The sequence below is a fragment of the Papilio xuthus genome, unplaced genomic scaffold, assembly GCF_000836235.2.
Source record: "Papilio xuthus unplaced genomic scaffold, Pxut_1.1 DF826933.1, whole genome shotgun sequence".
Classification (NCBI taxonomy): domain Eukaryota; kingdom Metazoa; phylum Arthropoda; class Insecta; order Lepidoptera; family Papilionidae; genus Papilio; species Papilio xuthus.
Window position 1 is genome coordinate 1,687,802 of NW_013531716.1, and position 25,263 is coordinate 1,713,064.

Genomic DNA, 25,263 nt, shown 5'->3' on the forward strand with positions numbered 1-25,263 from the left:
ATTTTCCGATTTCAAGGTTAATAATTTGCCGAATGATGTTTAAATTTTTCTTAAACACATGAGTTAATTAACATTGGTCATTTACCAAAAAAAATGTTTGTACAATTTATTTATTACTATATTTTGTATAGTAAGTGTTATTTTCGTCATAAAAACGTCACAATCTTCAGTAAATTTTCCATGTAACACTTAATATTTTACAAAATCTTGCGAAATAAGTTTTGGAGCCATAATAAGAAGGGCAAGGGCAAAGTTTGGCAGGGGGGTTTTAATAAAGTCTTTTAAATTGAGTGTGCGATATAAAACAAAAAGTTTTTATATTAAGCTAAGGCGGGGTTTTTAACCAAAGCTGCTGTAGACTTTATCATACCAGAAAACAAAGACTTAATTTAAATATTAGTTTTTTTGCACTAGCAACATTAGAAGGGCCTCTAGCCGAATAGTTAAGGATTCAAACAACCAATGAATTGTTCTGGAGTTCGAATCCGTTCATGCAGAGATAACTGCTTAAATTTGGATGTGAATCGTGCCATTGCCTTGAGCAAAGAGATATCAATAATGTTCACGTAAGTAATTGGTAGAAATGACGGACTTAAACTATTTTATTTTCTTTTTAATTTGTTTCACACTTTCGTGCCATGATGTCTCCCGTATTATTAATTTTACGTAAGCAATCATTAACTTTTTTCGAGCTTTATACAAAATTCGATTATTGCATAAAATAAAAGCACAGAATTTGTTTTTGTTATTTTTTACATTTGGTGGTATGTAGAAGAATTTTTTAGGTTGTGGGGTAACAGAATTAGAAATAACAATAATAATCGTGTATTTTAAAAGCAAAGGGTTTATCTCGTTAATCTTTTTTAAACTGTCGGGTTGACTAACTTTTAAAAATGTCGTGTTCAACGTAAATGAACGATCCGTATGCTTTGGCAGTTATCGATGGTTGTTCATGTCGCAGCACCTCAGGGAATTTTATTTTTTAACACTTTTATAAGCCTCGAATTATTTATTACTGTTCGCTTGCGCGTATAGTGCCAGTTGACATTTTCAAATTAATGAAACCGTTTTAAAATATACACTGAAATGTAGTATCTACACGGAAGCGGGTAGTTGATACTTAAGATATTGAAAATTTTTGGTCCGAAATTCGATTATGTCATACGATATTTTAGAAAGTGGAGCATAAAATTATTTTAAAAATGGCAATTAACCAGACTCACATTATTGCTATGCTATTTTTGACAGGCGCCAATCGGTAAACTTTCATACAGCGGAAAATTAATAAAGGCCAACGTTTGTACCCATAACCGTTAATAATAAGTAATAATAGTTTTTAACACTTGTTATGCAATATTATTTTTATATTCGCGAAGATGAAGAACACGAACGTTAAAGTTGATAAGTATTTTTTTTATATTGTTCCAGCGAGGTAAAGGACATTGTGTACAGTAACTAAAGTTGGTAGAGCTTTGCAAACATAGTTGGCATGCGACGTGCAATTAACGAGATGGGTTTTTGGTAAAATGTTTACAAAATCATTACTGAAGTATCCTTCTTGAAGCTTTCAGTCCATAATAAAAGTCATCCACAAAATTGCTACGCTATCGAGAATCTATTCAATTTAAAGAGACGCGGAGTAAGCACGTACCTGGTATAAAATTTTCATTAGTGGAAGATGAATGATGACGTCAGATTTGTCGAACAATTTTAAAACATTTTTTTTTTAATTTCACATCATTGTCTATTACGTACATGCTCGAAGAGCAAGAACGAACTTGTGTAATACATAAGACATGTTCCTTAAGACTCGAAGTCAACCAAAATGTTCGATTTAAACAAGATTCAAACACTATAATTCTTGCGTTTGGAAGCCAAGGTACATATATTTGTAAGTCTTTAATTGATACTTTCGTAAAGAATGTGTCCGTACAGCTAAAATTACTTTGTGGAACAATTTATAATTATGTATCAGGTGGAAGACTTTCCCGACTGTAAATGTCGGCGATGCCCAACAAACACAATAACAAATCGTCTTATTTCTCTGTTCGTTGCTGACGTAAGGTCGAGCATTTGTAAATATAATTGGCAAACCAAAAATGGTACGTTACGGTTTAAAAGAATTGAAAGTAAAATTCTCAATATTATATAATACATAAATGTGTCTGATTTGATGAAAATTACATAAAACATGATCGATATTTAAAAATAAGGGGATAAAGAATGTATCAGAACATTTCGGACATTTAAGGTCAATTAAATATAAAAAAAATTATGGTTATGACCACTATAAAAAGAAACATTGTTATTAACTGTAATAAAATATGAATCTTAGGCCTTTTATAGCGAATAAGTTAGAGCAGTAAATTGTAAGATTAAGCTTCTTTACACATTTTCGCAACATATTAACGCCTTTGGTAAGTACAAATTATTTTTAAACTTTTCTGGCTTTTATTATATCAAAAGTTTATATCTGAAAATACTTTTATAAAATATGACCTTGAGTATTTTTTTTATTCTAAACTAGATGTCGCCCTATGGTCTAAATTCAGCTATAATTTATAACTAAAGATTTTTTATTATTATTATTGATTAGGTTTTATCTGCGGTGTCGTCGTCGCTAAATTAAAGAAACCTTAATAATTAGTTGTTCCATACTATGTACTATATTCATCCAAATTTTATCGAAATCCTTTGAGCTTTTCAGGAGATACCTTTTAATATCCATCCAAACTTTCAAATTTATAGTATTATATAATTAAATGGTGCATTTCTTTTTTATAGTAGGAAATATAATGGAATAGAAACTAACTTGTTAAAAGAACATAATTTTTTATAAGACCATTATCTCTAGACAGTGATATATTAGGTGCATAAATCTCTAGCCAGGCTTGTACACCGGCCACGAGCAGTCGGAACTAAATAATGTGCATTTATTTACGTGAGTCGTACTTTCCTGCTAGCAACAGGTTACACAAACTAGTACTCTTTTAACCACTGGCTAGCACTTAAATATACATGTGTTATTTTATTCTTCTCCAAAAATTACATATAATAAATAATATACCAAATTAAAATGTGTAGACTTGCCTATTATTTCTCAAGCTCAATAAAACACTCATTTATACAATAGTGTGGGTAGTTTTCGCTGCAGAACTAGGACTGAGCCCTGTGCTACAATTTTGGGGAAATTATGTAGTGTGAAAGAGAAGAAAGATGTAACCGAAAGATACGGATAAGGATAAGTCACAATTTTCAACATTAAATTCGTCTAACGTTTGATAAAACTAAGTAAAAATAAGTCAGTAACATTTGGTATTGTTCAGTTAACCTTTTATAAATTACCAACAAAACAACAACTAAATGTATAAACATGTATATTTATAAAGTTAGCAAAGCTGTTTTGAAAGCTTGAAAGCAATGTTTATGGAAATACACGAGGGTTGGTTTTATAAACGTCTGGCGAAGTTTGGGAGAAATTCTGCCGACCGTGCATAATTTATACAGTCTACGCTCTATTTTCTTCTGCGACAAGTTTAAATGTGATAGAATTGCTATTAAAAATAAAAAGGAATTAAAAAAAAAAATACAATTTTCCATGTAAAATATAATTAAAAATAATTTATATTTTACATGAAAAGTCTTAAATCTATGATATTATTATAAATAAAATATTAAAAACAAATAATTTCCTCTATTAAATATTTTATTAAAAGGAGTCCATTTAGGCAAGGTTCCGAAGATACAGGCAGCGTTCCCTCTTTGAGTAGAAAAACTAATTCTTTGTCCGAGTCTATTAAAACTGATTGAGACTAAACTTGACTACGTGTTTGAGGTTGAAAAAACACGTAATTTGTATTATTTAAAAAGTCTAAAGTGTTAGGTAGTTGAATAAAAAATTTGGCACGCGTTGTAAGCACTAATGGAGGCCAGCAGGGTGAGCCAAATCTAAGGCCGTTAACAATAGAAAATCTTATTTTATAAACACCATTAAGGTTCCGATTTTGCCTGTAAGCTGATTGGTTTTGTGCCAAAATTTGGGTATATATTTTGTAATCTATCGGGATGTTAAAACATAGCGTAATAATCACATAATCTTCAATTAATTAGTATCGAACATATTATTTATGACATATAATATTCCTCCAATCAAATGAATAATTAACCCATACGTCTGCTATTTTACTGGTAATTAGCATATTACAAGTAAAGATACGAAAGAATTACCGCTAAGTTTACAGCCAACTTATTATTAAGCTCAATAAAAGCTAACCGTTCACTTTGTGGATGTTTTATTCGCCCGAAACTGAATTAATTTTATCGATTTTGTAAACTGCTCTCTCCGAATTTAGTCGTCATGTCGCAATGGCGCTTCAAATTCATTTGATGGCCGATTTAATTCAATTTGGAGTCGGAGTTCTGTTTGAATGGATAAAATAAAGAATTTGACAAAATATAATAGTTGTGCCTTAATTCCTTCTAATTTAATTCGTACTTTAGGTTAACTAAGTTATTAGTTAATTTGGATAGACGATAGACTATATAGTCTTCCTTTATTCCTATAATATTAGGAAGAAAGGTTTACTATAACATATCTTACATCCATCTCCATCAAATAGATAGAGTTAAAACTTTTGTGTGTATTATTAAATAAAGATTAAGTTCTTAGATTAAAATTATTTCGTTTATTAAGTTGAAAGACATTTGCGAGATTGTTTAATTCAAAACATAGCTGGTATTTCTGTAATGATTTTTAACTATAACTTGATTGAAAAGGATGCGTAATACGTTTTAATCCTTAGCTTTAAGCTTTTCGTTGCTCGTGAACTTTTTTAATATCCGGGTTCCAGTGTATTTTTTTAGTTTTTAGTGTTAATCGAGGACGAGCTTTTCAAACACCGACAACTTTTGGTTCAAAATGAATAGAAGTTGTATCAGAGTTTGTATTTAAAAGTTTTCTTTAATCATTTAAATAAACTGTATTCAGCTTTGAAATAAACTGCCTGGAAATAAAAGCCATAGAGAATATATTTAATTTTAATAAATTGTGCATATTTTCTGCGACATTTCAATGTGCACTAATAAATGTAAAGAACAGTTTTAAAATTAATTTCGTTACAAATTACGCTACGCGATGTTTACTCCATGCTTTTTAACACTTGGACTTTTAAATTTAAAACGCGAACTCTCCACAACCTCTTACGAGTCGGACAACCTGTTGCCTTCATTTAGTGAGGGATATTTATAATAAAATGAACATTGGAAAATGTTAAAGACACGCATTTAATTTTAACGGGACTCTCATCCTGTCTTTTTATTATTAAGTGTATTGCGATACGAATATGAGGCAGTATCTATACTGAAAGCAAACCATAAAAACTCAACAATTTGGATTGTTACGAACAATTTAATAGTTCTAATTACTTATAGAAGCTCAGGAATATACTTTGAATCGGGTATTTAATGTTATGAGAAACTTATATCAAAATAAACTTAGCTTTAAGCTTCAAGTTAAGGTAGTTCTGTTGCGCTTGCAACGTAAATTTCAAGATGCCTGTCGGGTACCGTGCGCTGAGAACACACGCTTTTGTGAAGTAATATGAAACATGACCAACATTGCGCGGCTTACACTTGCATAAGGGTTGTTACTCACTGTGTTTAAAAATGTACATTTAATCTTAGATAATGAGAAGTTTTTTTTATGGAAATTATTTTCTCATATTTAAATTTTCTTTGTATTTATATCAAGGAATGTTGTGTCAACTTTTAGACCATCAATTATTTTTAAATATTTGAACTAATATGATAAAAATACTTAATAGAATTATTAGTAAAAAGATCGACTGATTGATTAATTTCAATATTGGGAATAACGCCATCTATTTTAAAAGTAAAACAACTTTATGTTACGTGAGACTTTCAATTAAAGTTTACTTTTATACATTAATATTATATTAAAGTTCAGTATAATTTTGGATTTCACGCTCCATTTTTTATCACACACAGAATATTCGCAGGTAGAACATGCGAACTCGAGCGTCACACGAGCTTTGCCAAGCACCCGCCTCGTCGGCGTTTCGAGTACTTAATGAGATGCATTCGATGTTTGGCGTAACAGTCTTGTTTCTCTTGCGTGCGCGAACTTTGCCAACAATCTCATAAACCACTCTGAAAATTGTGTGCAAAGTTATCGGAAATTTTGATGAAAACCATAATGGAGTTGGTAATTTAAAATCTATTTTCAGTTAAAATATTTTAGCAGTAATTTTTATTTTCAGTACGTGAGTGTTTTTAAATTAAAGTAACAAAATTTTGATTATTGAATGGATTGCTTGTATGTCATTATGTGAGAAAGACGGAGGGAAAGACGAAAGTAATGCATACAAAAAGAAAGAATGCCAGGAATGGGTTTGTATTGCTATTTTTTTATATATTTTTTATATTTATTTCGTAAAATGCACCCTATAAAATATATTACTGAATTTTTCATTTTATAACATGTACTCCTCAGTCATTTATATATTACGGAACATATTAATAGGAAATGAAATACTGCACTTTCTAATATCAACGTCCAAGAAGTTAACTTTATGAAATGAATTTGATATATTTTATTATATGAAAGTACTAGTTGAACTAGTATATACAGCAAATTTTTAAATATAAGATGTATTTTTGAATGTAAAAAATTTGAAGCGCATTAGAGAACCAAATGGAAATATTATTTACGGTTCGGCCATTACCTTCAGTAGTGCAGATGCAATTGCCAAATGTTAAAGCCATTATGGCGCTTAGAAATCGATTTTAATTCCGATAAAATTTTAGAATTCAAATGTGGATAGAGAAATTGGTATATGATATTATTAAATACATTTGCAACTTCGAATAGTCGTGAATCGTTTTAATATTTTATAACATGTGAACACATGTGTAATGGCTATGGTATTGGTTGTCTCAAGCGCTAACGTCTTGACAGTCGTCATTCGGCAGGCAATCGAAGCGGTTGTGTGTTGTGTTGGTGAGCCGTAAAACTTGTATGAAATATTCTTCAAGTTTTTTTTTAATAACAGAAGGAGGCAATCGAGCAGCGGGAACACTGAGGTGTAACCCTAAGTCCTATGGTTTGAAAGTTAGAGGATATGAATAGCTTTTGGTAATTTTGAATTGTTTACATAGACGAGTACTGTTTGTATATGTTGGATATATATGTACGTGGGCTGCTTTTATTGCTGGTTTATGGGAAGCTTTTTTATAACCTATTTTATTACTGTATTATGGCCGTGGCCGGCATAGTTTTAGTAACGCGGATGTGAAAGCTTTGAGACATCTTAATGGCAAATACGATTTTATTGACGTGGCTTAATGGCCCTATGTGGTGTTCAAATTGAAAATCAGCCTCGCAAATATATAAACAAATGAAAATTACCAGAGAGCGTAATCAATAATTAAAGAGGAATTGGCTAATCTATGGTTTAGTCGGAACTGTTTGAAATTTTGTTCTTTTTTTTATAGGAGAAGGGGCAAACGAGCAACGAATCGCCTAATAACGAATCTTACGTCCTTATGCCTTATTTAATTTCACGAAGTGTTTATGTTTTAATATTTCAGTTAAGATTTTTTGATTAAGATTTACTAAAATTCCACTTACCTTTTTTCTGCTTACGTTGCCATCTTCTCTCTTCTTTTGAAGTAGGGTAAATAAAACACAATTAGGCATTTATTTATTAAAAAAATTTTCACTTCCAAATTAAATTAATTTTATAATAACCATCTTTGACGGCCGTTTTAATGCGAATAAGTTAGTTGAAATTTGAAATTTTGAAAAGAGAATAATTTCTTTGTAATTGATAATTATACGGTATGATGTAAAAGTGTTTTAAACGAAAGCAGTGATGTTGCCAACTTAAAATATTGAAAAAGTTATAATTCATTGATACAAAAAAAAATTAAAAACAAAAGACTTTTTATCAAGGATGCGGAAAGAAATAAAAACAAAAGATTAAAAAAAAACAAAGTATTTTAAAATAGAGTATTTTATAATGAAAGCGCAGAAATAAAGTACTTAATTACAACGCTTTCGTAATGTTTCAACTTAACCCGATGTAGTACGTAGCTCCGGTCGCCATTTTGTATTACAGGACTCGACTTTTCTTTTTAAGAATTGTATCAAAGGTCAAAACAATCTTGTAGCGTCATTTACATAATTCCATATTGTTGTTAAACAATTTGAACTTAAGTGTACCAACTGGTTGTAATGTAAAAGTAACATATATATACTCGTAAGATAAGAAGAATAGCATAACTATTTTAGTAGGTAATGGATGATAATTTAATTTTCTTGTCACTCTCAAATAAATTTATGACTTTTAAGCAAATAAACACGAGTAGACTATAAGACTTTGAAGTAAATAAAGACTCCTTTTCTTTCACCATATGTATAAGTACGTGTACTATATGATTTTTACTATCACAAGCTTACCTTCGTGAGAAGCACGTCCACTAGAACTATGGGTTTATGATATTATTTTGTATGTTTTTGCAGTGGGTTTCCACTTGTAAAACATATATTGCTATCTCTGTTTTTTTAAAAATCATGAGAGAGATGACTATGTGTTTGTATGTTTCGGCAGTACCCACATTTAAAACTTACCTCCTTGCGGGAAAAACTGAGAGTAGATAAGTTTGAACGTGTCCTCCCGCACGACGCCTGTGGGGCACTCCGCTTTGAAGCCACGGTAGAGACGCTTTAGTTCCGGCTCCGTGAAGCGCGTGGCACGACGCAACGCCGCGATGGAATCCGGTCGGTACCGCGGCAACTGCTCCCCAAGTTCCTCGAGCTCAGAATCTGAAAATGGAAGAGGAAAATAATCGTTATTTGTTTTCTGGAATAAGGAAAAATTCTGGATATTCATCATCATCAGCTCACTGCATGTCCCCACCGAGGGGCTCGGAGCCTACCCTAAGTTAAGGGTGATTAGGCCATAGTCAACCACGCTGGCCAAGTGCGGGTTGTTCGACTTCACAAATATCTTTGAATTTCTTCTCAGATATGTGCAGGTTGCATCACGATGTTTTCCTTCACCGTAAGAAATTGGAAATGGAATTTTTTTGTATGTTTTTCTAAGCTAAGGTAGTTTTCACTAAGTTTTTTTGTTATAAGCTTTAATCCCATTTAACATAAAAACTACGCGATAAGTTAAACTTTGAGGAAATTAAAATACAGTTAGATAAATATGTAAATGAAATTTACAATAGTATATGATTTAATAACATTATGTTAACCAAATCGGTGAAAAAAAGTAAATAAAAAATCTATAACTTTATAAAGTGAATGTAAAGGATGATTGCGATAACTGGCTTTGGATCTATTTCAATTTACTCACAAGGAAATTTAATTTTGATACGGCTTTTGTTATCTGACAGGGCTTTTGTAACTGTAATTATGTTTATTTCACAATATAAATATTGTTATTTAATAAGACGGTCGGATCTTTACCAATTATAGTGATTTATGGATTTTTTAAATCTTACTAATATAAATTTGAACATTTGGATGGACGGACGAATCGATGGATGGATGGATGTTTAAAGGTATCTCCAGAACGGCTGGATAGATGTCTGCATGTTAGAACATAGTCCGGAAGAACACATAAGCTACTATGTTATTTTTTAATTCCGCACGGACAGAGTCGCGAGGCACAGCTAGTGTTGATTGACAGTAATTTAAGAACAAACTTTATATGCAGTTGGGCGTTATCAATTTTTGATCGCTTTTCAATCTTGTGAGAGGCGGGCAGTGCTGGTTGAGGAAAAATTCAAAAGCATAGTTCGATTGCTTGCTGTAGGAAATGCAATTTATAAAATATTTCGTATCACAAAAGCGATGCAGCAAAATGGTTGAGGGCAGGCCTTGTAGAGCAGAAGATTGTTGCTACTTCGAAATCCAATGGAGTTGAAACACGAAGCAATTGTCGAACATTTATGTATTGTAAAATATTTATACTTATTTGTACAATTTAAAATATCGATTAGTAGGTTTATTATTCATTGAATCGAATAAATTACAAGATTAAAAGGTTTAGATGGATGGATGGATCTTTGTTTGAAGGTATCATAAGAACGACTAGCTGGATCTCGCTGAAATTTGTCATCGATGTAGAACATAGCTTGGCATACATCGGCTACTAATTAGGTATTATTTAATACCGCGCGGACGGAGTTGCGGTTGACAGCTAGTTATAAAATAAAGTTGTGCTTCATAATAGTTGCGCTATAAAATGACTCACAACAATTCACCAGAACAAACAACAGAACAAACCATCACAAGTCTCATAAAGTCATCTTTAACAATATTTGATTCAATCAGTGCTTTTCAAGTACATTGATACTTATAAAAATAATAAAAATATGAAAGGACTGAAACAAAAAAGTACGTTATATGACAATGTACAAGGGACGATAACGATGTCATTAGACAGTCTCCCGAGGAAGCGGCCACTTGTCAGCGAGATGAAAGACTTTCTTGTATAATGCTATACAAACTTTATAGCGGCTCGCAGTTCCGCACCAGACGCTACACAATACTTATGTATCGGCTGGATGCAGAGATACAAAGATAAATGTAACTTCAAACGCTTTCCTCAACTCACAGAGGGACCATTTACGAACCCATGCACTCGAATCTAACCACAAGCAAATAAGAAGTTTGAATCTTATTATATCATTTTGAGTATCGTGTTTTATCGGCGTAGAGAACACAGTGCTGTGGTGCACAAAGGCCATCAAACTACGCTTTTTACGCACAACTTTTGGAAATATTTTTTAAAGCCTTAAAAGAAGATGCTTTTATTTGAAGTATGTAGAAGTTATTGTTTCAAACTCATGTTTAATTAGAATGAAGTTTTGAGTTTACTTTTAACTTGTTTGTAGCAAAACTTACGTTCGTCAAGGTGTATTGTAAGTTTTACTTTTTTATTTTTATTGTTTAACGAAAACATAAACAATTGTCTATTATTATAAGCTTAGATAACGGGAACAAAATGTGAAGTGAATTTTCTAAAGAAAAATACAATTTAATATTCACTAAATATTATTTCTGCGAAAGAAATTCTAGGTTCGAGAATTTTCCTTGAAGGAAATGTTTTCTTTACATTGAAATAAAAGAGGAGGATCCGTAGAATAAAGAGCTATAATAAATTCCGCTTCCCAACTATTACTACGAAGCTAAGGATATGTCCTATTTTACTTAGTCACAGTTGTTTCTATGTCCCACTGTTCTGTATTCTATTTTCAAGGGATAGGGCGTATAATCATACAAATATTATAAATACGAATATTTACATGGATAGATGAATAAATTAAAACGCAACTAAAACGTTTAATAATAAATAAAAAGATTGAATCATAATTCTATATTTAAACGGTTTAATTTATATGTCTTTATTTATACTTATTTATTACTTATTTTTACAGCAATACTTAACGAGGCCGTGGGTCTTTGATATTCTCGGTGCACTAACAGATACAAAAGCTTAAAAAGAAGATGAAACAAGAGCCGCAAACCTCTCCAAAGAACTTAGATCTGTTTGTAGTTACCGACACAAAAATCTTACTTATCTTCGCCTTTGTTATTACAAGATACGAAGTGATTACTGAATACTTTACTTTCAAAAGAAACTAAAGGAACACTTTCTTTTCATATTTTTTCAACGTATTTACTAAACCTTATTAAAATTTTATAACTATTTACAATTGAAATAATAGAATATTGTTTAATTAGGATTTTCAGTTCAATATTTTTAACAAAAAACAGTTTAATAGATAAAAACCGTTGGTTTCTAAGACCTAAATCTCTGTAAATCATATCGTCATCCCTATCTTGTACAAAACTGATATAACAATATGTTTTAATCTGAGATTTTGGTACTAAAACCCACGGTAAATAATGCACAAAAAGCTAAATTTAAACTGAAGAAATATAATTTAATGAGTGTTTTAAATGACTACGTCTCACTCGGAACATTCACAAGAGCGGCAAGTTTCAACTTTCAAAGAAACAAGTCGTAGCATACTCAGCGACTTTCCTCACATGACATCTCCAACTAGTGTAACATTTTACGATACTTTGAAATTTTCTACATGATATTTTAAACAGAAAACTTTTACAAATTAATTAGAGTTTCATATTTCGAGAAAGTTCCAACATACCATATTCTTCTTCTAAAAAGGGAATATTCATTTTAGTTAATTAAAGTTGTCACAACAATTTTCTAACCAAATGTTTGCTGCATAAAACAAGAAGACAGAATTCTGTAATTTATACCAACGCGAAGTTTATTTACTACATTCGGTGAACAGGAACACATTTTCGAGAATAGTTTTCGCGTATTACTTATATTATAATGAGGATAGATTTATCAAAAAAAATGTAATTTTCAAAAGTCATTTTTATATCTCAGTGGGTTCCTTTATCCTTTTTATCGTCAAAAATGTATAGACATAATAAATTCTATTTCTTCAAAAGCCTAATTGAACCAACATAAGTAAAAGGATAAATAAGTTACATTTTGATTAAACGGATTGTGTAGTGCAAGAGATAGCGGCTTTGGCGAAGAAATGCACTTTGTAGGAGATGGAATAGATTTAGACACACTGTAGGCTTAACATCGGTTCCGCAGCACTTTGAGAACGGTCTCTATATAGCTTGAGGATACAATCAAGTACGAGTATTTTTCTCTAATACTTTATATCTTGGATTTAAAAATAAATACCAACTTCTACACTCAAAGACCTTAAGTGGTTACTAAGGATTTCCTTTAATATAGATTTAGTATTTACACTGAGTGACGGCCTATGTAATGACTAACCAAATCCCAGAATCAGTAAAACTGTATAATATGTATATTACACATATAGTCCTAAATTTTAAATTTCGAATTCGAAGTTTTAAGGTTACCGTAAATCTGTTAACTCAATTCGTCGCTATCAACCCGACTGTCAAATCAATACCTCAAGAAAAAATCAATAACGTCCTCAGAGCAAATGCGATCAAAAGTACTTTTAAGTGCTGGGTTTCGAGGAAAATATTTGCCGATTCCTTTCAAAGGGAACCGAACTACTATTTATTCCATTTCATTACTGAAGTGGCGATATACTGTTGCTCTTTTGAGCTCTTACCGCGTCGACTGTTTGTAAATATGTCATTTGAATCGAGTAACTGCGCTCCGGCTGTAAATGAAGCGGTTTTATTGCCCATTGAGAAGTATACGAAATACTCGTTCATATGCCGGATATGAGTTTTACTTTGATGTATTTTTAATTTTACCATTGCTTTTACGTTTCGATTCATTTTGTATGTGGTTTTCTGGTAAATTAACGGAAACAACGATTCTTATGAAAACGGTGTTTTCGTCAGAAATTATTATTTAACCACATTTTCATACTCATACAGAAACAATTTATTAGTTTTTAATTTGATTTATTAATATGTTCAAAATTTTGTTATATTGCGATGGCATTGCACTGTTACTTGCAAGATTTATTTCATAATAGTTTTATGAGCATAAGAAATCGTGACAAGCTGCAGTGAGTTTTCACGCTCAGCAAAGGATGGATCCTTGGAGAAACGTTCTCGTTATGGCCCCGTTCCTAGCGGGCCGTTTGCTTTAACGGCTCTTTGCCTTACTACTTATATTTTTACATACTGTAAGACCGTGTGAAGAATATTGTATTGTGTTTTATATTATGAATTTAAAGTCAAAATTGGAACATTAATATGTTAAATGTTTTGGATACAAATACAAAATAATAAGTCAGAGATGCTAGTGAACAAGACGCGATAATCTGGTTTCGTAATAACCTTCAATCAATTAACGTATTTGAAAATAGTTTTTTTTTAAATTTATTTTACGTACAGTATTCCAATTAAAAATAAAATGAACTAAAACTGTGTAGATAATTTGTAGTACAAATAAAAAACCGAGGACTAAATGACTACCAACTTTTTGATCATGAATGTGATTTACATAGATATTTGTAATTGTTCAAACTTTATCCTTATTTCATTAGAAAAGAAGTTTCTTTTGCCTTATTCTTAAATATAATATAATGTTGGGAGAAAGCCAATACATTCGTTGTTGATTTTAGCTGTACAATGATTCCCTCTGATACTCCTTGTTCATTATTTTGTTCGTCTTTTGTAACAAGCATTTTTTCATTTACTTTTTATCTGGGAAAGAAAATTTATAAAGTGGTGTTTTGGGGATAATATTTGTAATATACAAAAAAATATTATAATTATTTGTATAATGCGTGTCCCGAAATTCAACTATACAACTGTAATAGTGTATAGCCAGATCGATAACTACACGGGGAAAAATACTAAAAAAAGCAAGTCTTTTTGTTTAAAAGTTACATTAACTTTAGTCACTTTTCTTATAATTTGATACCCTCCACCATATGATTAGATACTGTGGCTACAAATATGGTGGAGTGTATAAAATTATAAGAAAAGTTACAAAAGTTATTGTAAGTTTAAAAAAAAATGATTTTTTTGTATTTTTCCCTGTGTAGTTATCGATCTGGCTATACACTATTACAGTTTTATCGTTGACTTTTGGGACACGCTGTATATAGGATAATACTGCCTAGATTTTTTTACAAAGTTACGCTTTCACCTCCGATAGCCAAAATGACTCAACCGATTTTGATGTAAGAGGTGTTAATCAATTCGTTTTATTCTTTGGTGTATTTTTGAGATATAGGCGGTGTGTAATTAATTATTTAATTAAGTAAATGGTAAATTTATGGCAAAACTCTAAAATGTGTATCATTATCAGCCTTTCTCAGTCCACAACTGGACATAGACTTTTCCCAGACTGTTTGAATATGTGTACTGATAACATAGATTCTATCTAACAGAATGTGAATTCATTCAGAAACTTGTAATAATCGTAAATTAAATATATTTGCAATATGTTGAAGTCATTACATGTTATCGTCTGTATTTGCCAAGTTAAACTATTAACATTGATATTGCTTTGCGGTTCTGTTGTCCTTTATGCATCTCTGAGTGAGTCATTTACTGATTGCTTATTCGAATCGGTATTGCTAAGGCTTTGCTAGTGTGTATTACTGTGTAAATAATTTAATGAACAGACTATAGTATATATCTATCTATATCCTATCCTAAACAGCATTATGGGCTACTTTTTTAAAAATTCTGGTTTGTCGAAGTAGAACGAAAAAATTTATCTCGTCCTGAATGTCTTTAACACCTTGAGCTTCATAGGTTACATGTATTTTATAGAGAAATAACTTTGAGACTTTTTAATAATTTTTAGAATAATTTGGAGACGACATGATTAATGAAGGCAATGATTAATTAGTTAAAAATGTATCTCATAACTAAAATATCCTGATATAAAAATACACAACATTTAAGCTGCGGATTTAAATAACTATATATAGCTTTATTTAACTTAAACTTTTGCCACCTTTCATCCATAAAATATTATTTTACGATTAAAAAATAAATAAACGGTAAAAATGTATATCCGACTTAACTTTTTAACAGATTAAAAAAGTTGTCCACATTTAGTTTGAATACATTAAAAAAAATTTGTTCCTAATATATAAAACTTTCCTCTTTGTGTTGTTCTAATGTGTTGTGCTATAATTGTATATGACCGCAGTACATAATGTTGACAGCGTGTAATCTCTTCATTCACACAACGACACGAACATGCGGTTCTGGTAACATCGATTTGGGTCCATTTAATTCCGAGTATATTAACTAGCTATAGCCCGCGACTCCGTTCGCGAGTTATTGAAAATAAATAATTACTAGATTATATGTTATGTACATAGATCCTTTGATGATATTTTTATGTGAGGTCCATGCATACTGGAGATACCTTGTAACAAATATCCATCCATCCATAGTAAGAATATGTATTTAAACGTTTACTTTCATAATTTATAATAGAAAAACTTAGAAATAATAAATATCATAATACATATAAAATAATGTTTAACTACTTTTACTATAAATATTACTCTGTCACAACTACCTCAAAAGCTATTCAAACTTCTAAGTTGGTAATTAAAGTCGAATTAGCCTTTACTTGGAGATAATTTGTTCGTCGTATAACAAGTTGGAAGCAGTTCAACTAAATAGTTGGCAATTGCAGTCGAGAGTCACACTGATCGGGCGGAGCGTAGCTTGTTCGTAGCAAATCACGTAGCAAATCGTAGCAAGAGATCGCTTTGTGCCTCCAATATTGGTGCTGTTACAAATCTGTTACACAGCCAACTATTAAGTATTCCTTTGTTTATAACTTTGTATGAAACATTTTTTTTATTTAGAATTCTAATTACGAGTGTCTATTTTACCGTCTTATTATGAATATTACAGTACAGTATAAAGCTTTTATTAAACTAATTAAATTGATGTACATTATAGGCTTAATTAAGAAGTTTCTTTACAATATGAATCTTCCAATAAAACACGTTGAAACCTAATACAATATCTAACAATTCTGTCTATAGCAACTAAGTACGATATTCATTACAAAAGACGATTTACTTGGTATTCAGATTGAATATTTGAATATCCCTTGACGAACAAATACTTGCCAAAGTATCCGTTATCAAAGGGTTACTGAGATACAGTTACTAATATCTGCTTTGAACATTTATTACATACAAATAATTTAATTGAAATTCAAACGTAGATATATTGTCTTGGAAAAATATAGTGATTTTAAATAAAATGCGAAGCTAAAATGTTGAATATCCTTAACCTTCCAACATGCACATAAGTATCCAATGCAAAAAATAACTTAAAAACTTATTTAATTTAGTTTTTTGGAAGATCACGTATTAGTTAAGCGCGTAAAATTTAAATAAAAGATAGCAGTTGTTTTTATCTATAGTATTATTTGCATATAAAATCTAATCGTAATCCACAGCCGTACACCGCATTTAACAGGTCTTTGTGATGACGTCATAAAGGCGACGAATAAGATTTGCTTTCATTCCGCTGGAGGTGCGTAATGCGTGGCGTTCTCGGTGCGAATGGTCCACATTCACTGAATGGAATTTGTCTCAGGGTTAAACCGTATTCGGGGAATTGCGCCCGCATCGAGTTATTGCGGGCAATATTGAGATAGTGCGAGCCAAATACCTAAACTATTCTTATCTTATTCGTTTATTTGTAGAGAAATAAACTGATAAGATATGCAAATAATATTAAACTTTCTATCATTTTCAACCATTCGGTACGGAAAGTAAAAGGCTAAATTAGATGTGCAATAACCCGCTTTAGTTCTTTCTAATATAATATTATAAATGCGAATGTTTAGATGGATGGATGGATCAATGAATGTTTGTTTGAAGGTAACTCCAGAACGGCTAAACGGATCTCGATAAAATGTGGCATACATATAGAACGTCTAGAAGAATACATAGGCTAATTATGTTTCTTTGAAATCCGCACGGACGGAGTCACGGGTGACGGTTAGTCATCTATAAATTTTAATATACAATATCTACATTAAACGTATTCACCACAAATATAAAATTGAAATGATTTTAATGTTTTCTATAGACACTATAACGTATTCAAATTTACTCTTCACATTCAGTTGTACAAACATCGGTTTGAATTTCCGATTTCTCGTTGGCGTATGTTATTTCGTACGTTGGAAAGTCTATTGAGAGATATTGGTAGCGTTTTCAGAACTTTTTCATTTCAATATTCCCTTAAATTGTATTTAATATAGTCGGGAAAGTAACCTAGCAATGATAATCAATGAGGATTATATGATATTCAGGTAAAAAATGTTTGATGTTTATTTAGTATCGTTTGTGGTAGATAATATTTTTAAAGGCAGAATAAGTCTGGTATTACCGTCATTAGACTCCTTTGACTAGTCCCATTTATGCCTTAGTTGTGGAATAAAAATGACAAATGAATCTCGTCAAGAAGACATTAACGTATTAATTTAATTTAACTAATTTGATCATTTCTATTTAATTTATTAAACATAGAATTTCTTTTATGAGAACGTATTATGAGGGTTTAGCATGAATATTTGCGACAATCGTCATCGTAAGGTCATCGTCAAAAATACCGCGCGTAGAGTACACCAAAAATTTTACAATAATTTGGATATAATTGTCGATAACGATACTATGGCGATTGTCGCAAATATTCATGCTAGGCCCACAGAACTTTAATATCAAGTGACATACGTAATACTTCCATGTTGAAGAAACTGTCTAAATAAAGCAGCAAATAGCGTCGTCACGATAAAGTTTCGCACTCAGCTAAAGGATTATTCCCTGGGCTACGACTTTCGTTATTACCTTTTTTCTGCCTTACCATTTGTTTGCTTTAGGTAAGAATAAGAAGCTACCATTTAGTGATATTATTTTCTGTTATGTTTTTAAACTTCCTTTTTATTGCGTTCACAATTTGCAGTTTAAATCTAGCTATTCAGTTGGTATATCTTGCTCTTTTCACGAATGAGTATGTCGTCGACATTTGAATACCTTTTGAAAAATATTTGCAATATCGTTTCGCGCTTTCTATTTTGGATTGCTTCGTTTCCTGCATTCGCTGGACGTCGCGACTGAGAGTACAAATGGTACTGCAATATAATATGGATGTTTAAATTGACCTTATACGCCGTTTTGCATTTTATATTTTTTATTTTAGAGTTTCTTACGAAGGAATCGCAATGCATGTCATTTTATGTCATAGCTTTTGTTTATGTTAATGTACTGTTTTATTATTTTGTTTTATAAAAATTATAACTTTTAAAAGAAAGTTAAATCAAGACAAGAAAGTCAAAATTCATCGTAGTTTGACTAATTAAATAAAATTGAATTTCAATGAATAACGTCTCGTAACTAAAGCCGGTCTACTTGATTAGTAGTGAAATCAGCGTCGCGAGTACGTAAATTCCGTTCTATTTCGAGCTCTCTGTGGGAAATCGACGTCGGCAAACGTGCCGGCACAAATGCAGAGCTGGATTTTCAGCTTTTCTCGTGCACTCAACTGAACGCCTTTTTTCAAGCGAGCCTGTTAAATGTAGGCGATAGCGGTTGTGTTTTGCCACGAAATTTATTTTAACAAAAAAGTGTAATAGTAATTTTTTGAGTAGCTTTTTAGTCTGACAAACTTATTTGACCCGATGTCATTTAAGTTTGTTACATTATTTTCTTATTCGTATAAAGTTTGTTATATTTATAATTATCTGTTTCGATTATAACAAACAAGAAGTAAAAGCCACAATTTGTCACAAGAACAATATATCTTTGAACAAAAACTTTTTAGGTTGTTTATAAGCGACAGTGTTGATCAAAAAACTGGCAGTAAATTATTGAACGCACCATGTTGCAGGTTTGATTAATGTTCGTCGTGCTGCTATAAAAAAAACTGTTTCCAATGTAGCTATTTGTCTTCAGATTATTATAACTAATCTCTAATAAAAGTACTGTAACAAACTATTATTAGTTGCAAAATAAACTTAATGTTCTTTGTATTATCATCAGCTCTCTGTAGGTCCCCACCGAGGGGCTCCAAGCATACCCTAAATTAAGGGTGATTAGGCCATAGTCAACCACGCTGGCCAAGTGCGGGTTGGTTGACTTCACACATATGTTTGAATTTGCTCTCAGATATGTGCAGGTTACATTACGATGTTTTCCTTCACCGTAACAACATCGGATATGTACATATGTAAATCGGAAATCGAAAAGCACATTGGTACATGTCGGGATTCGAACCCAGGAACTGCAGGTTGCAAGCTCTTTGTATATAATGATGAATTAACTCACAATACTTCCGATACAAAGATGTTATATTAAAATGTGGCTCCAATTAATTCAATTGATGATGAATGTTTTTGATTATGTTTAATTAAAAAAAAACCTTGTAAAATAAATGACATATCACTTATCTTACTAATATTTTAAATGCGATTATTTGGATGGATGGACGTTCGATTGAAAGTATGTCGAGAACGGCTTTATGAATCTCCCTGAAATTTAGCATGGATGTAGAATATCGTCTAGAAAAACACGTGGGCTACTTAGTTTTTTTTAATATTGCGCGAACGAAGTCGCGGGCGACTTACACTAGGGCTAGTGTAAACATAAAGATCTGCTTCAAAATTAATTTGCAAGATTCCAAACATTGAAACTTAAATAAAAGATTCTAAAAAGACCGCAATTATATAGAAATTATAAAGAATGGTCTGAAGGCAATAAAAGAGGAAAGTTCTCATATAGAATGTTGAGAGGTAAATTGATTTACGACTGACCGTGGGCCTATTAGCTACCTGGAAAATGAACATGGATGCCTTAATCCTGTTCACAATATTAATACTCTACGTGGGTACGATGTTAATTGAGAGCTATTTCATGTTTGGATTTACGTTATATAAATAGTATTGAGTTTTTTGGATATTACTTGAACGATGTAATTTTTATGAATTTATCCATTAAACTTTAGATTTGAGGGTATAACTGTTCAATGCATTAGTTCTTTTATATGTGTTGAACGTCCTTGAACTATTTTCTTCAAAATTCTAAATTCAATTGCATGTTAGATTGGAAGTTTTTAATTGACGATTTACTGCAATTGCTGTGTAAAGTCGACGAAGCGCTGCGCCAGATATTAGAAGCTTCCCGTGATGAGTAAAAGTGTCATCGCGCATTTAAACCCAATCTGTAACTTGTGCGAATTCATCATCAGCTCACTATACGTCCCCACCGAGGGGCTCGGAGCCTACCCTAAGTTAAGGGTGATTATGCCATAGTCAACCACGCTGGCCAAGTGCGGGTTGGTTGACTTCACACATATCTTTGAATTACTTCTCAGATATGTGCAGGTTGCATCACGATGTTTTCCTTCACCGTAAGAACGTCGGATAAATGTACATATGTAAATCGGAAATCGAAAAACATATTGGTACATGGCGGGATTCGAACCCAGGACCTGCAGATTGCAAGTCAAGTGCTTGACCACTGAGCCACCGACGCTCTACTTGTGCGAATACGCAACGGAATTTTACAAGTTTTTACGACTTGGTGGAGGGGATGAAAATATTTCTTTTGAAATATTTCTAAAATAATTCTTTTGAAATAATTTGAAGGTATTGGTAAGCAATTAACAATGAAGACATGAGGATTTTACATAAAAGTCAAAGAGTTTTAAATCTCATAGACACGCATAAATATTACTCTTAGATAAGGCTGTTATATATATTTTATAATATAAAATATTAATATAATAGTTCTGATAGAATCTAAGAACTATATTTTAGAAAATATAATAACATTTTTAAAACAACGTGTTTATCGAACACGGAGGAGATTTACGACTAGTTAAGATGGTGACTTTCAACGCGGAAGAAAAATGTACTTCGGTGTCTAGTAAACATGTTTACTGCGAATTTGTGAAAGTGTTGAAAATATTGTTGTTATATTTTCCACACTTTAGAAAAGCCAACAAATTATATTCCTGCCTGAAAAAGGCAGAGGATCGGAAGTACAGAAAGAGTATATTTCCCCTTTCTACCGTTTTATACTCTTCTGCCCCCAGCCAACTTTCGTATCCTTTCCTTGTAAGCGGAAAGTTAGTTAGACAGTAGCTTATTGTAGAGTTCTTACACTAACTGTGAATGTGGTAGTTACTAAGTTTTATAATTTATAATTATTAGTTTACATAATTTTATTTTGTTCAAACTTGTATATGTAAATAATTTTGTTTCCTAGTGTTGCGCGATATTTTGTACCTATTGTGCAAAAGCGATGGAGCTCGTCGGTACGAGCATTAGGCATTGACAGTTTCCGATTCATCGTGCGGTCTGGAGCGGAACTGTTCACATCTACTTTATAGAGAACCGAGTGAAGAGAAAGCTGTGGTTATTGGAATATCAATTTGAGTTGTGTGCAAGTTTAAAACTGAATTTACACTTACGTATAACCGAATAATTTAACTACGTATTTAATCGTCTCTAATTCAAATCGAACCAGCAATGACATGGTTAAAATACTTGCAGTAATTCTAGTTGACACTTTGACATGTTTTTAGAAACCGGATGTCAATGTAAGTGTAGACATATTACACTACTGCCTACGTATTTGCTACGATATTTGCTACGTTTGTGTCTACGATGAACTCTACGCCTGTTCAACGTAGCATGCGTATTTTATATTATGTACTTGATCTATTAGTCATTATTATTGTTATAAACTATTTAAACACTGTGTTGACTTTTATTTTACGATTACCAAAATTGTCGTGGTTTGATCGAACGAAGAGGACGAAGAAGAGGGAGGCAAAGATGTTGAATTCGTCACCAATCTGTACGACACACAACAAGCTTAGTTTTTTTTTTAATTTATCAAAGTACGATGTGAAATTACAATGGAATAGATATTTAATTCAGTTATGACATCGAGGTAGGGGGAGGTTTGCGACAGAGCATCGGATCGCGTGTCCGTGGCGGCGCCAGCGGACCATTTCATAATACTGTCTGAATGTAAATTGCGAACATAATAGCTTTTTAATATTAACTATTTGCATACATATAGTCATATCCAGGAAGTAGCAACGAAACTTATCACGCAATTTATTTGAACGTCAATACCAAAAATGCGAATGCAGCTTTTACGTGTATTATAGTTGTTCATTATTGATTAACAGAAAGGTTATTTTTTTCGGTAGTTTCTTTGTACTTATTTTGTATGTTTTTCTATTACCATGGGTTTTCATTACCGAAATATTGGTACGAAACATATTTACATCATTGTTTTTGTTGATAAAGTTGTGTTTTCGTGCAGTTGGATTAATTATTTTCTTCCAATTACTTATTTAATATATTACTTTCATGATCATGTTCCATGAGTAATTATGGTCATTAATAAAGAGTAATGTTATTAAGAATTCTTATCGGCTTCATTAAAGTGGACATCGTTATGGTTGAACAATTCAGAAGCGGCATCATCTGGACCTGAAGGTCGGACGTGTTCTGCCTGCGAACGACACTTATTAATTTTAAATTCTTTTTGCGTACAAACTCAAGTGGCATTACACGACAATGTAACTGATTATGGTTTTTAAAAAAAAATATTTAGTACAATTTCGGCCATTATTTAAATGTAATGTGACATTTGATATTTACATAATAAGTCTCCATTGTCGTAGCACCAATATTATATATGTTGGTGTTACGACCACTACCATTTTTATCATTTAGAAAAAAAAAGGAAAATGTTCATTGACATGTGTCATAAATAACATGATAACACTTTAATTTGTAATACAATTAGTAAATAGAAAACGAAGTTGTTATTCTCATTTCTTTGTTGGAATTGTTATTAATATAGTAACTTGGTCGTTATCATAAGAAACATTTAACATATTTGGTATTACAGTATCAAATAAAATTCAAAACTGGATAAGCGAGAAATCTCTACAAGTGCCTCTTTGCCTTCCCTTATTTGTGCCTAGCTACGATATACATAATCGAGAAACTCGGGTTTAATAGAAACCTCTACAGACGAGAAAAATATCGTGATCCCTTGGACTCTTGTTTGTAAGTGTATAATTGACTTTAATTCACAATTTCATGTATTTACTTCTTCTATACCGTACATAAAGTTGTTCGTATGATAATTATATAGTAAGTAAGAATAACTGTAACTGTGTCGTATAAATTTCACAAAACCCTCGAGATTTAATTTCATGTTATAAGCACATGTCTGTACCAGATAAAGTCCTAGTTGCGGTGAGATTCCGCTAGTGTATTCTACTTCACAAGTACGCGATATAAAATGACATAACTATATTAATTTGTGTTAACAATAACGCAAGCAATTGTAATCTTTGCCTCCTAATATTTTATTATTTGTGATAATATTCTTTGATGAATACACAATAAAGAATTGTTGGAGTTTTCACTAACATAGTCTGTGTACTATTGTTTTTGGCACAGAATATTTTTTAAAAAGAATAAATCTTCATTTATTCGGTCGATTCGCAGCAATAATTCACATTGAATATTCAGTTGGTACAATTTGACTGCGGACGGGGAATGACTTCCGCGGTCTGCGTTGATGTGCTGATAAATGTCTACCTAAAAATTTTATAAATATTGTACATTTCCATATAACGTTTTATATTATTCATGCAAAATATTTTCAGTTCATAACTGGGACAATTCAGGCAAATTAAAAATATTGATTGTCGGTATTTTGAACCATATCGTATATTGAATAACACTAATAACTCCTTGTCATGTCAGATAGATCGTAGAAGATAGAGATATGTTTTTTATATTAGGTAGCAAACGAGCATGTGGCCACCTGATTCACGAGAATGCAAAAGATGAGAAGGAGTTTTTTACTAGGTTTGTACTTTTACTATTCCGTTTTGACGCCTATTAATAAAGCTATGTAGAGAGTAGGGACCTTCTATTACTATGAGACAAAAGCATTGTCTGTCATTTGTTTGTTGTCATAGCGTATAAACATTGACACATTTAGTCCTGAAGATTCGGCACAGATAACGAATTTTTGTTAGTGTGATTCTAGCACACCTATTTCGCTCCCTACAACCTAGTTCAGGAAACAATGTTCCAACCAAAATGTATATAAATTAGTGTCATAATGAAGCTTTTATTTATTGTTCCTTTAAAAAGGTCCCAAGGAGAACTGTAACGATTGCATTTGTTGAAGCGTGGAAATTGTTGAAAATAAAAATGGTTTATTGTTTCGTACGTTCTGTTGTGATGTGAAGAAGTAAATTTTCGTCTGGCGTCACAACAGCCAATTTTATTGGTCTCGTGAACTGCGACCATTATTGGCATCGTAAACGCGTATGTTTACGACTGAATAGAACAGCATATTAGAAAATTTGGGTCTCGTAAAATGTACTAGAAGACTCGACTTTGAATCTTAAGTTTAAAGTAATAGTAATAAATGTACTCAAGTGATCGAGTAACGCATACTTACAAATAACTATTTGAGTTAAAATTTAGAACATGTTGAGAAGAAGTAAGTTTATCTACTTTATTAGTTAATCTACGCTAGAAATATCTATCTCTTTATATATATAAAAGCTTATAAAAATATCTGTCGCTTTTGCTGTATAACTCTCAATTTCTCTGTAATTTTATATACAAAGTAAAATATTTTTATTCATAAGAGATCATAAAATTTCTAACTTTACTGATGCATCAAAATCAG

The 25,263-nt window shown here is 31.7% G+C and overlaps 1 protein-coding gene across 1 annotated transcript in view; it reads right to left on the bottom strand.

Annotated features, from left to right (window-relative positions):
* LOC106122227 (Kv channel-interacting protein 4) overlaps positions 1 to 25,263 on the bottom strand; it is a 66,063-nt gene that overhangs the window by 5,518 nt on the left and 35,282 nt on the right. Inside the window, exon 2 of the mRNA XM_013318136.1 lies at positions 8,651 to 8,845. Coding sequence (XP_013173590.1) covers positions 8,651 to 8,845 — 195 coding nt within the window. The remainder of the gene's footprint in view (positions 1 to 8,650; positions 8,846 to 25,263) is intronic.